This window comes from Sipha flava, unplaced genomic scaffold (genome assembly GCF_003268045.1).
Source record: "Sipha flava isolate LNK unplaced genomic scaffold, YSA_version1 275_pilon_pilon, whole genome shotgun sequence".
Classification (NCBI taxonomy): domain Eukaryota; kingdom Metazoa; phylum Arthropoda; class Insecta; order Hemiptera; family Aphididae; genus Sipha; species Sipha flava.
Window position 1 is genome coordinate 1,367,024 of NW_020272940.1, and position 14,831 is coordinate 1,381,854.

General features: G+C 26.1%; 1 protein-coding gene across 2 annotated transcripts in view; it reads left to right on the plus strand.

Annotated features, from left to right (window-relative positions):
* LOC112685389 (cAMP-dependent protein kinase type I regulatory subunit) overlaps positions 1-14,831 on the plus strand; it is an 81,855-nt gene that overhangs the window by 37,586 nt on the left and 29,438 nt on the right. For both annotated transcript variants that reach the window (XM_025557244.1, XM_025557245.1), the window contains exon 2: positions 14,563-14,727. In XM_025557244.1, the coding sequence (XP_025413029.1) occupies positions 14,563-14,727 (165 nt within the window). The remainder of the gene's footprint in view (positions 1-14,562; positions 14,728-14,831) is intronic.

The window sequence follows — 14,831 nt, forward strand, 5'->3', positions numbered from 1 at the left end:
ACGTATTCATCCGTCGAGAACAAATTAGTGAAAATTTTTTATATAATATACACGTAAAAATGTACGCACCGTACTATTATATTCCTCACACGTATGTACACATAATGCATGTGTGTGTGCGAGTATGTATTATGCGCTTATTGCGTGATTCGTGGACTTTCGATGTTGACGTTACCCAGATTATGCCACCATTGGACCCACGTGAATGAAAGCGAGGAAATTACAACCGTTTACCTTTAATCAATCGATTTTGTTAATTCTGCGTAATATTGAGAATTGTACATTTTGAAATGAGTTTCATCGAGTTGACTAAGGAAAAATATTGGTATTTTGATCAATTATATAGGTACAGTTCTTTACATTCATTTTTCAATTTTACTAACGTTTCTGTATTAATCTGCGTGAAAATAGTTATTTATTTGATTTGGTAAAATATGCGTGTACATCATAACAAAACATTAAACATTAAACATTTTATTCCTTAAAATTTAAAATATCAATTTTTTTACAAGAATTCTTATCATCTCAAATCTTATACTGTTCAAGTCCTTGAGTAATCTTTTTTGAATCATCATAAAATATCATAAGGTTAGACATAAGTTATACACATTATTATTTTGGCATATTTTTCGTATAATGTTCAATATTGATTTATTTAAATCAATAGAAAGAACAAAAGTCTTCAAATAATTATAAAAATATATACAATTTTTGGTGATCAAACGAAGTAATTTTTTCAGCTTCAACTTAAACAATTTTCATATAATTTACAATATAAATAAATGGTTATAATAATTTATTAAAGACAATTAATTATTTTATAGGTATAAACATTAATATTTTACAGAGCCCATTTATGCTTCGTACGTGTATTGTATTTCATATAGTATACGTGTAGTTAGTTGAAATATTTCATTCGAAAAACTCATTTTTGCCGCCTGAATGTTTTCCCCGTCAAATTTGAGAATATTAAATATTTATCCTAAACGTGTTGTACGCTTAATTTATTTTATTTCATCTAATAAAATTGCATGCTTAATAGTATTAATGTTTAAGGTTTAATATTGTATTATATTTTTTATTATTAAATACAATAAATTATTGTATATGAGTATGAGAAGACAAAAAAAATAAATTCTGTGACTTCGGAATGCGTTGGACACTAACCAAATTTTTTATCATTAAAGAATTTCAAGTTGGCACGCATCTTAGTAGCATTTGTAATTGTTGTTAACTGATTTTTAAGAATTCCATTGGTATTTAAAAGTGATATTTTTGATGCAAAATTAGTCATTAATCAATGTTGACTGATCAACAATATTAAATTTTTATCCTATAAAAAGGTAATACAAAACTACCTGATTTCTAGACAAAAATTAGAAACATTAACGTATCATAAATATAACTTGGCAACTAAATATTATTACACTAAATTACTCAGAAACATTAATGGGGTTGTATCTATTACCTACTGATTATTTTGTAACATTGGAAGTATAATATTTCTCGTCAACTATTATTTTCAAAAATACATATTTTTTATCTAAATTAATATATTTTTGAAATATATACACATTTTAATACGAGATATTGAGATTTATTACTCGTAAATGTATTTAAAACCGTGAAACAGTGATTCCGAATTATTCTATATTATTCAATATTTTTAATATTTATAATATTTTTATATTTACACTTCAATAATAAAAAAATTTCTTGATTTTATTTTATCGTATTGTATTATAATTTTTCATAATTTATATGTAAATATATTCATATTTAAGTAATTTTTATTACTATTTAAAGCAATCACGAAATGGAACTGAACTGATGTGTACTCGTATTATGCATTTGTTCATGTATTTTATTCAGGGGCGTATTTAGAAGAGGTGATATGGGTGTTGGAACACCCCCCCCCCCATCGACCGTATTTTATGGTATTTCACCAAATTGCAAACTTACTTACAGTATAATTTAAATAAACGTTAGTATATGTAAAATCATTTTCATTAATATAATAATTGATATATATACATGGTATTTATAAATGTAATACGTGGGGGGGGGAGAATCCCCACTTACTATAAGTCTATTAAATTTTAAAACACCCCTGTTAAATGAATTCTGAATACGTCACTGATTTTATTGGATTTTTCTATGTAGATCGTTTTAAAACATTCATTGTTTTATATTTTAATCAATAACTTTAATTTTGATAGTATTTTTTATTTAAATTAATTTGTATAAAAACCAAATTATCATTAAATAGTTAAATTGTCAAATCAAACCGAAACCTATAATCATATTAAAATTTATTTTTGTCATGGTAATTAATATACGGTCATAACGGAATTACTAAATTGTGTCCCCAAAAAAAGGTCATAGTCATATACGAGTACTATGTAAATTTCAGCATGTGTACTTTTAAAACATACGTAAAATTGCGTCCCGGGTATATTTGAAATGTACGTAAATCTGGGATATTCCGATTTCCGGTCGGCTGTACAATTTAAAGATAAGTATTAATAAGTTCACTTACATAATATTAGTAGCCATAATATTAGTGTGCATTTGATCGAAGTTCTTACGCACGAGTTTTTACGTTGCTCTATAGTAAACTAATGAATATTTTTTTTCGATCTAATAAAAATGAACTTTATGAAAAGCGAGAGGAATAAAACGTAGAAAATACTCGATAGTTTTAAACTTCGTTTTCACAAATTGCTAAAAAATTATATTCAACGTTGGTGTTGCACAGTTAAAACGTGTAAATGTTTTTTTTTTTTTTTTTAAATAATGATAATATTTGTATATGCTCGTATAGTTTAAAAGATCATAATTATATTGCCAGTCCTAAGTCTGAAAAATGGAAAAGAAAATATTGATTTTGCGAAAAAAGTCTTAGACGTAATTTACGTATGAGTAAAAAATATTTAGGTAGGCATATGTACAAAAATATACTCAGGCCGCAATTTACGTATGTATAAAATATATCTAGGCCACAATTTACAAAAAAAATTTAAAATGGGACGTAATTTACAACGACCATACAGCGGTCATAAATATATTTCAAATGTCCAACACTTGAGTTGGCCAAATTTTTTAAACTAAGCTCAGTTTCTATATTTATTAATCATATATTTATGTATATATATATTTATAATATTTTATTTTAATAATTTGCCTGTAAATATTTGTTTTCTATAACTTATTTTACTTTTTTTTTTTTTTTTAATTTAAAGATAAATGTATGAAATGTACTGTGTAAGTTAGTTAGGTAGACTAGTTTTTTAGAATATTATTAAATACTTCATAAATAAACTTAATATTATGCTTAGGTAATTATATTGTGTTGAACATTTGAGATTTTGAACGAAGTGAGGAATGGATTTAATAAATAATAATTATATTTTATGAAAATTATTTAGATCATACTGTTTAATCGTGGTTACCTAATAAAAAATAATTATATTGTCACATATATATATATATATATTTGACGTTTTTGTACTAATTGGTTTTTATTGAATGGTTTTTTTAATAATCATTTGTAACTCATATTCATTGAACCAAATAAATCTAAAATAAAACACATTACTCGCTTCGTTCAGAATCTTTAATGACGAAAATTACTAATAATCAATAGAATTTAAGAATATTTTGCCAGTTTTTGAAATGCACAAAAACGAATGGAAATTTATATTTATGCAATTAAGTGTAAATTATTTAAGCTTTTTCGAAGTCAATAGTTTCAATTAAATTAAGTATAATTTCATTCCATTAAAATTCCAAACAGGTGTGCTTAGTTATTACATTTATTATAAATTCAAACCTAACTCTATTACTGAGCGTCTAAACTTAAAATCGTATTATTATTGCTACTTGAAATGTAGCTTATTCAACGTGCTATTGAATCTTATTCTAGACGTTAATATACCTACATTTTATTTAAGAGAATAGATAACAGTTCATAAAACACAAATTCTTGATCAAATTCGAAAAAAATACTTAGTCCTTGAAAAAAAAAAATATATATATATATATATTTAACATAATTATACAATGCAGCAGCACGTTTTATTTACCGTTTTCAAATACAACAGTATTTTTGCCAACATCAGCAATTTTAATTTCAAACTCAACTTAAATTGTACACATACTATTTTCTTCGATTACTCTATAATTTGTAATTCTTTTTCGGTATTTAATAAAATGAGTGGATGAATTGTTTAAGTACTAAATATTTCAGGATGAAAATAATTATTAATAAAGACCCTTAATTTAATCAAAGACTTATAATGGAGGAATAACAAGGGATTTAGGTGTCAAAACCCAGACTTAGTGGTTATATAGTAAAATGCCCAATGTAAATTTCATTGTTTAAGTGCTATTTCCGGGTATTAGTTATAAACTTAATAATTACGAATATTTTCTGCTTGACAAAGTTTACAAACGTATATAACTGTTTATAACTGTTTGACTCGTGACTATGATGAATAAAATATTAACCAAAAATCTCTTTGTAATGTTCAATGAATTTACAAATTCGACAATGAATCCTGTAACTTAGAAATTTATTATCAATATTAATATTATTAATTATTATTAACTATTATTGATAGTATGTTGTCACTCCAACAATATCAAGTTCAATTTTAAATAATAATTATATGCATTATTACGCTCAGGGATGGGGATTAAGTTATTGACTATCTAACTATATCTGTTCTCGTTAACTATGTTTTTACTATGGTAATAGTATAAAATATACATTTTTTTAAAAGGTACAATTCATCAATCTATTTTTCGAAACAATACTGGATTTTAATTATAACTAAATATTAAATCCGCCATATAACGTAATAAAACCCTCAATTGATATTAATGAACTTATTAGGATGATTCATACGAGAGTTTTTTAATCAACTGAAAATTTAAAAGCATAGCTTCATTAAAATGTTAGGAAGAAATTTATAAATTACTATAATTTTTAATAGTGACTATCTGTAACTAACTGTAGCAGCATAGATGACTGATTATTCGTTTGTTATCCGTCAAGTATTTGTGAAAAAGTTCGCTATTTTTTTTTCATCCCTTAAATCTCATTGGTTACGGCGTCATAGACTTTGTCGATCATTTAAGTTTACCGGTTAATATTTAATTTGATTTATTTTGGTGCGTTCGCTAAAGATTGATGATCTAAACATTACTTTAATGGATCACTGTTACTGTAGCTATTCATTTAATTACAATCAAAATAATTATAGAGTTGTATAAATTCTACAGAAGTAAGAAACCACTATTTAATTGCAATACCAAAGGTTTAAAGTTCATTCAAATTTATGTTGGCTTTATTAATTGAAATCATGAACATTGAATTACATGTGAAAATATATCAAATTTCAGTTTTCCTGATATTTTAAAGTGATAGTAGTCAAATTATTTTATAAGTTTTTTTTTAAGACTGTTAAAATAGAAACTTATAACAACATTAATTTAGATACTTTGAAAATATTTTTATTTATTACTTTATAATATTATATTATTGTCTGTTTATTGCGTTAAATATATGAATACATTGCTTTAAAGAGGTGACAAGACATAATATTCAACCATGAATTTAAAGTTATGTATTCTAACTTTACTCATGATGTGATTAATACATAAAAGTAAAACAAAGAAGTTTCATATTTAGTTTCTTTCATGAATTTAAAAAGATTAAAAGAATGATTTCAAAAAATAATAATAATTTAACACTTTTAATAAATTTAGTAGTATTATACATGGTTTTAAATATTGAAACTATGTAAAACATATAAAATTAAGTAGATGCTAAGAAAATAATTCATTTTTATGTACACACTGTTTAGTGATAAGAGTAAAAATATTGTATGGTATTCTAAATAAATTTTTATAGAAATAAACATATAACATAGTAAATTATGAAGCTAAAATACGTTTACTTTAATTCTTCAATTTCAGTATTTGTAGACTAAAAATCGAACGACACTAATTAGTGAGTCGTTTAATCACGCTGTGGTTAAATTATGATCCGCGTTTAAGTTTTAAAGTCTAATATTTTTAACACTTTTTTCTTTCAACAGTGAACATACATACATACATTGTACTAAATAAACATTTTTTCTAGTACAACGAAACCGGATTGTCTTAATATTATGAAAAACTAATACACCATTAAACAATCAATTAAACTAAAACTACCTACTTTTTATTATTATTATTCTATTTTTGTTTTTATTATAAAAAAAAAATAATAATTTATGATTTATATTTAGTATTTCCAGTTTTATTACGTTCAATTATCTTTAAAAGAAATTATGAAAAGTTGTTTGGCATATAATACTGTATAAGGTTATTAAATATATATATATATATATATATATATGTAACAAATACGACTTCTCTCGTGTGATCACACTACAGGTGACCAACTCCATGACAGTTATTATTATTATTAATAGTGTATTAACGAAGGAACTTTCAATATACAAGTTGAAAAATTTAACTTAAATACTTACTTTTTTCCCAGAAAAAAATGTAATTAAAAAGTTTAAATGATACTTAATCGAGTAACTGAATCACTTTGAATGACTGGGACCAAAGCGTGAGTATACTATCTGTAACCTGTTTATATACTATCAAAAATCGCGTATGATTTATGGTTTCTAAGATCCTAAACCATATTTCACATCAAACCCCATACACATTTATCTAAGATATTTTTCGAACATAATCCTAAGAATGATGTTTTCAGTATTCTTCAAGGAAATCATAAATGATAATGCCTATCAGTGGAAACAAGAACAAGCTAATTTTCGAAACAATATGTAATACAGCTTGTAAAATATCTGTTATTAAGATATACTTTTAACAGTTTTGTTCAGTAAACCATATAATATGAGGTTTTTTTTTTATATATAATGTTGTCGTTTATCAATATTTACTTTAAAATCCAAAATTCAAGAAGTTTAATTATTGATAAACAATCATGGTTGACTTTTTTCCTTTAAGCTATTATAACCAGTGCTGTAATTGAGGGAGGAGGTGCACAGGGACGGAGCTCCTCTACTTTTTTTTTTTTCGTACCCCAACTATATTTTTTCACCGGAACGAGGGGACGTTCATCCTAATTGATGTCCAAAATAATTTTTATGTGAATTTCAATTTACTTCAATTTGAAAACGAATTTTACGATTTATAATATCAAAACTATTTTCATAATTAAAGATTATATGGTGGTTATGATAAGGGACAACGTCATCATTTCTGATGAAATATAAATAGCAATGTCTGTGAATTTGGTATATTATACTTTATACATTGTACGATTTGTTATTAATATTGGCGATCGACGATATCGTAATTTCGGAAAGAAATAAATGCCCACACCACAACTAATTATCTAAGGCCGTGGCTCGCACTAAAGAGTAAAAATAAATAAAAACAAAAAACCAAATATATGATTATATCATTCGATTCATGAAACTGTCTGATCGCCTACAATTATGTTAATTATTATTTTATTTTTATTTTCTATTGTAACATGTAGGATGTTGGTATTGCTATCAAAATATAATATACTTGGAATTTAAATATTAGTTAAGCTGAAAAGAGGCATTCAAAATATATGTAAGGTTGGCGGAGGGGGGGGGTCAGGGACAAAACCCCCCACGGGTCTGTGTTAAATAATTGCGCACATGGAACACAGTTTTCAAATCGTTGGACTGAGCTCCTCTACTTATTTTTTCCCAATTCGAGTACTGATTATAACGTTATATGTAGCGTATAAATTGTATAATGTTTTATACAACTTTAATTTCAAATTTTTAAAAATAAACTTGTTTTAAATAACAAAATTAAGTATTTAATATATTCGTTATGAATTACGTATACTTTTTCGAAAAATATAAAATTTTACATTTCTCACAAAATGTTATAAATAACATCCTAACCCTGATAAAATACTCGTTCGGTAACACTGAGTGTTTGCCTTTCATAATATTATAAATTTATTTTAAAGCTTTTACTTTAAATTAATTGATATTATTAAACTTCTTTCGATTTAATTGAATCACGATCTGCCAAAGTTTAATTAATAATATAATCTAGTACCAATGATTTGTATTAAACTTTAACTCTATTATTTCAACTTTTAAGAAATCATGTATAGAGAAACTAATATCATTAAATGTTATAAAAACATATTTTTTTCAATTCAAGGAAGGATATTTACATTAATTTAAATACCAGTACGTGTTCGTGTATAGCAATAAATACTCTAGTTTAAACTGATGTACACACGAGTACACGTGAGCGACACTTGTTCCCATTAAATTTTTTTATTCGTAAAAATATAAATCTTCTAAATAATAATCGTTAAACTTAGATTTGAACATAATCGGTTCTCTGTAAACTATGTTATTTCACAATGAATTTTGTGCAACAGCCTCCGTAGCCAGTTTAAGCATTTAATGTATAATGTACACTACAGTAGTTAGGTTAGTTGCGAGTGTGTTTATATTGTTGTAAGATGTGAATGGGTGAGAAATGGTGTGGGTGTCCCGTCAATAATTTATCAATCTTTGCTTTGACCTACGTCAGTTAGACGCTTGATAATCGATTTTCTACCTTTCCTTCTCCTTTATAATATACATAAAAAAAAAAAAAAAACACTTGTGCCTATAAACATGTCATGTTTTTTTCAAAGAAAAAATGTTTGTTTTGTTAACATCTTGACACACTGTTTCACTAAAACTCGCTCCATCCATCCACTTTTTATGTATTCTCTATTAAATTGAATTATTTAATAAATTTTTCATTCTTTGTGAAAATTTTTACCTTATTTATTAAATACAGCTGTAGTATGATATTGTGTGCTATTGTGATTTTAAATTTTAAACATTCCAAAGTTCATAAATAAATAAAAAAAAAGAAGACTATCAAATTCCAATCGTAAAAACAATCATGAAAACTTTTATTTCTTTGGTTTCTTTTTTTTTGGACCTCAAGTTTCGAAATAATTTATAAATAACACCTATAGCTTACAATTTCAAAAATTACTTTTACTAATAATATAGTTTAAAATTATAATCATAATGTTAATGTTAAAATTATTTTTAACTCTATTTTATTATACATACTGATTATGTTATGTATAATATAATAATATTTTGTTCACTTTGTCCTCAAATAAATTTAAATGTAACATAAAAAAATTCAATAAAATATTATTGTGAAACCATTTTTATACAGTTTACATAACAACTTATATATGTGTCAAAAACATTTAATACCTTTAATATCTATTAAATGCAATTTTTATTTTTGTTCGTTACATAATCATTAAATTAATGTTCATAAACTGCTGTAACATTTTATTACCTTTGCTGGTTTTTTTTTTTTTTTTTTTAATCACCTGTTTATACTAACTACATACTAATCTGCAGATACACGTTTTCTTGTTCTATTTTAAACTGTTAAACTTAGTAAGCCATACGTTCAATTTTTATTTTTAAATATAATTTTTTTTAGATGCTATACTTAATACAATACTTTTATAATTAACATTTATCTACTTAATACAGTCAACTCGCGATATAACGAATTTCAAGGGACCGAACAAAAAGTTCATTATATCGAAAGTTCGTTTCATCGAAATTCATTATATCAAAAGTATAAATCAACAAAATTTGTTTATAGGATATTTAAAAGAAAATTTAGATTTTTATAATTACATACCTACATACAATATTTGATTATTATTAAATATTTTATTAGATACATTCATAAATTTTTTGTTTATTACACATACTTATTTATTTTTTTAAAAAATAGGTTATTTTTTTTTTTTTGTGTGTGTGTATCCACTTGCGCTTACGTAATTAATAGTGTTGTTCAAATTTAGAATATTACAAAATACACTGTCGTCAATATCATGTCTTAGTAAAAAACTTAAGACGGCGTGGAGACCTAATTTTGCTTTATTCGAGATTACGGGGGGCTCTTCGTCATCAGCTTTATTCAAAATCTCATCGTTATTGAGAACTCCACAGATAATCAAATCTTTGTCGATAGCAACAAATTTTTATTTATATTAAATACAATTTACATTTAACAGACGTGTATTATATAAACGATACATGAACATTATCTTATCGCATAAGAATGGTTGAAACAAACTCGTAAAATGTGCAGTATCAATCTCCAAAATAGTAAAAATTCGTTACATTGCGTGAACTTTAGCCAAAAAATCTTCGTTATTTCGAGGGAACCAAAATACTTTTAATTTTTCGTAATATCACAAAATTTTTAAGGGTCCGACAGTTTTATATGTTATATCGAGATTTTCGTTACATCGAACTTCGTTATACCGCAAGTTGACTGTAAATTAATGAGTTCTACATACAGTATCAATCGTACTACGTTTTTATTCTAGTTATTTGAGACATGATCAATGAAGACTATGAAATCTTACAAAAACATTGTATATATTAAGTATTTATAACTCTTGTATTTGTTTCTAATCAATAATTTGATGTTTTCATCTCCATTACTTTTGGTCTTGCTTCAAATGCATCACTTACGTTTGGCATACTCGGTTATTTAAATATGCTTCCTATCTTGTTAAATTTGTTTTTTTAGTTCATTTGACATGTGACGTTGAGTTTATAGTTGGTAAGCAGACATTGATGTTTTAAAAGTTACATAACAAAGCATTTTAAACAAATATTCTTGAATTTTTCATCAACAAAATATCATATATTAGTTTATGTAATTTAAAATTCGAGTAACCTTGCTTATAAATGTAAATTAACTTAACCGAACAGTTATTTTGGTGTTATTTTTTTGGAATATTCAAAAATGACCAAACCCTATTTAATCTCATTTAAATGTGTTTTTTAATTTAATTTAGTTAAACATTCGATTGAAATTCAACAAGCATAATTTTGTTGGTAATCTAAACAATATTTTAATAAAAATATAATGCCTTAACTAAATTCTCGAACATTTTAAAAATAATGGTTTATGTATTCTTTTGTAACACAATTTAAAGTTTATTTTACAATTTATCAATTGTTTTTTTTTTGTTTTCATTCATTATTAGCGACAAATTGTTCATAACACTTTAAGAAATATTAATAAAAAATAATCCTTTATGAAAAAAGTACAAATCCGTAATCACTGCTGAATTTATTAATTGAATAAGGGTATGTATATAACATAAACATAAATCAATATAAAAATATATGAATATTAGTAATTAATTAAACCAATTCACTTATAAGATTAATAACTAACGATTTTTCTTTTCACTAATATAATAGATCATTTATTTTCTTTAAAGTTATTTTTCAGAAATTTAAATTCGTACTTCTTTATTATTGTGTGTACAAATAATATAATAATGACAAAAAATGTAATGTACGCTTTTTAATAACCTGCATTTCAATATTAAAAAAGATATCGATACTACTTCGAAACCAAAATAATTCTTAAATTATAATAATTACCTATATGTCATAGCATATATACCATAGTTATTAAATCAAATTAAATCCATTGAAAATATTTTGAACTTTTCGTTGCCAATTGTAAAATAAATAGTATATTATAAACAGTTTTATGAAGATATACTGCTGCATACATAGTAATAAAGTTTTTAAAAATTATGTTTTTAAAAACATTCGATAATTCTTACTGTATCAGATTATAAAAAAGTTTTCATTTCATTATTTTAAAATTTCACGAGTTAGCACTCATGATTATGGGATAACTTAACAGTAATATTAACACGGCGAGTTTTAAAAAACGTTTACGTCTTCAAACCTATTCTCTCGTCGTCGGTGATGATAGATACCGCGTATGAAGTTAAACTTTTTGTTAAGTCATCGTTTTGACTATACAATGCAAATATCGCTGTTTTGTTATACATTTTACTCATAGCACGTTGTAAAAAAAAAGTAGGCACTTGTGCGGTGTACGAATTCGCTTATATTGGATACCACTGCTGTGTTTAACGGCAAGTATGCTTGGTTGCCGACGAACGGTGTTCTGTACAGTCTCTTGTAATAAGAACAGTATAATATTATACTGTACGCGAGTGCAATAAAAGGGTAGGGCGCAGCGAGAGGGGTGAAATATTCTTCTCCGTCGTATACACGCTTGTTTGATACCGATTAATATAAATCAACCACCGATTGAAATTTTCCCGAAAAAATTAAATGTTAAAATGTTAATACCCACTAATACTCGTATGCTCTGCGGATGGCGGCGACTTCTCAGGATCTAGATAACCTTATGATGCGTGTATGGCTTCTTCTCTTTGCAAGGCGGCGGAATTCGTACCTACCCCGGTCTCATCATCATCATCGCTACACCGCACACTCTGTACAAGCAACGATATTATACTATTATTCAACCGAATTTATAACATATTCAGTTTCTATCCCTCCAGTCAGGTGTAAATTATCTTTGGTACTGGCCGCTTCATCATATATGACTGTATATCATATATCACTGTACGTACTCAGAAATCTATTCTTGTGCGTATAAACTAAAAATATTCATGTATATATATATATATATATGTGTGTGTGTGTGTGGTGTATGTAATATAATTATGCATACATTTATTAACATTTTGTATGATACACATGTAATTCTTCGCGACTACCAATCGTTCATAATGAAAAATAACTGCTGTTATTTATCACCCCCATGCACGACCCCCTCATCCTTTCTACCACCACTATCATTATATACCTACTACTACAACCACTTTTCGCATCGCTGCGACCCGATTTACCGCCATTTACTGTACTAACTTCAGCTGCCATAAATTCAAGATACCGAAGTATTATATTTTATGATCCACGTCTTGAAAACGTGTGCGAATTTATAGGACCAGACATTCCGTCGACATACATATATATATTTTGCGTATTATAATATTGACGGGTCATCACGGCAGCAGTGGCATTTTGCTTATTACATTTCTCATAACGGACCTCTGCGAGCAATACTTATATACCCTAGCCAAGGCATTTTTTAGGACCATTTCCTTTTCGCTTTTGTCTCCAATACATTTTATTATCCTTTTTTGTTCGCACCCTTGTTATCGAGCTTCATTATGGGTTATTTATTACCACACCTTTTCATTTCCACAATCTTCTTCATCACCAACATCATCCGTACTTTTACCACAATTCTTTATATTTTTTCGCGTTCAACGACTAAACATCCAGTTTAAATACTGTTGCCTGCATTCGAATGCATTGTATGAAAGCTTTTGGCACTTTCATTTTTTATTTAATTTTTTCCCCCAAGGTTGCCGTTTATGGTTTATGAGATAAGAAAAAAAACGTACTATAATATTTAATGATTATTTTTACATTTTAAATGTAAATGATATTTTAAAAACACTACGTGCTGTTTTTTTCTTTATTCCTATATTAAAGTAATCGCAAACATATTATTAAATTCGTTTTGCGTCTTTTGACGAGTAAAAACACACAGATGTTTTTAAACAACAAAAATCTCATTTTTTCGTTTAGGTAATAATTATTTTTACTTTTATATTTATATAAAAATAAGTTTATATAAGAAATAAACTGATTATGGTATCTTTTATAACCCAGTTCGTGTAAACAAACTCATTTATAATGGCATAATTGTACTGTGTATTGTGTGTATAATTTCAATATAATTAACTAATTTTTAGGTATTTCATTACAAAAAAATGTTCCAAATGTATTTCTTGGCTCATTTGTATCTATTCTATTATTAATGGGCATTAAAAACTTTAAGTTCATCTAAAACGTAAATTGTTACTTTGACTATACTATCATAACAAAATGTTTATAATTGAAAAATAAGTATTACTAGTTTTTAAAAATGTTTTCATCAAATTATAAAAAAATAAAATACAACTGCGTTTCCAATGAGTTTTTGTAGAAATAATCAAAAATTATTGAATTTGCAACAATAAAATTTATTTATTCTAGTTTAAAAACAAACAATTTGTGTATCGTAAGTATTTAACCAATCATAAAATTGTTGCGGAGAAAACCAAAATAATTGTTAACCATTGTTGTAATATTAAAATGAATGGACATAATGCGTACTAAGAAAAAATTAAATACCTTTCCGACATGAATATTTTTTCTCTATTTATTGACGTATTAACATTGGTTATTCATTAAATCCTTTGACTGATTGCACGCATGTTTATTGACCCAAAAATTTTATAGAATAAACACATTTTATTTGATGTTGGTCATTCGACTGAAAATTATATTAAACGTAGTTAGTATGAGAGTTATGATTATATACAAGGTACTTTCTTAAATTAATTTTATTTGTTCACATATCTATGTTATTAAATATACTATACGCGCTATTCTCATTGAACTGCCCATTTGATTATACTATAAATTAAAAATACCAAGAACCTATGTGTATTCAGGTGTCTCATATTTACATAAATATTATGATGCATTTCACAATTGAGTTTTAATGATGGAATTTGTGATTTTCCTGTAGGATCAAGAGCAAGGAATTGATAGCCAACATGGGGAAACAGACGAGTTTTCTCAATCAGCATCTATATCGGGCCCAGCGAGTCATGTCCAACAGTCCATCCGGCGAAGAGGTGGTATATCAGCTGAGCACGTATCTGAAGAGGAAGCAACAAGCTATGTTAAGAAAGTAAGTGTATGATACAAAATATTATATTTCGCTGAAAAAGAACAAATTATAAATATTCATAACATACGCAATGACCCTTGTGGTTTTAAGATATTTAAACGGAA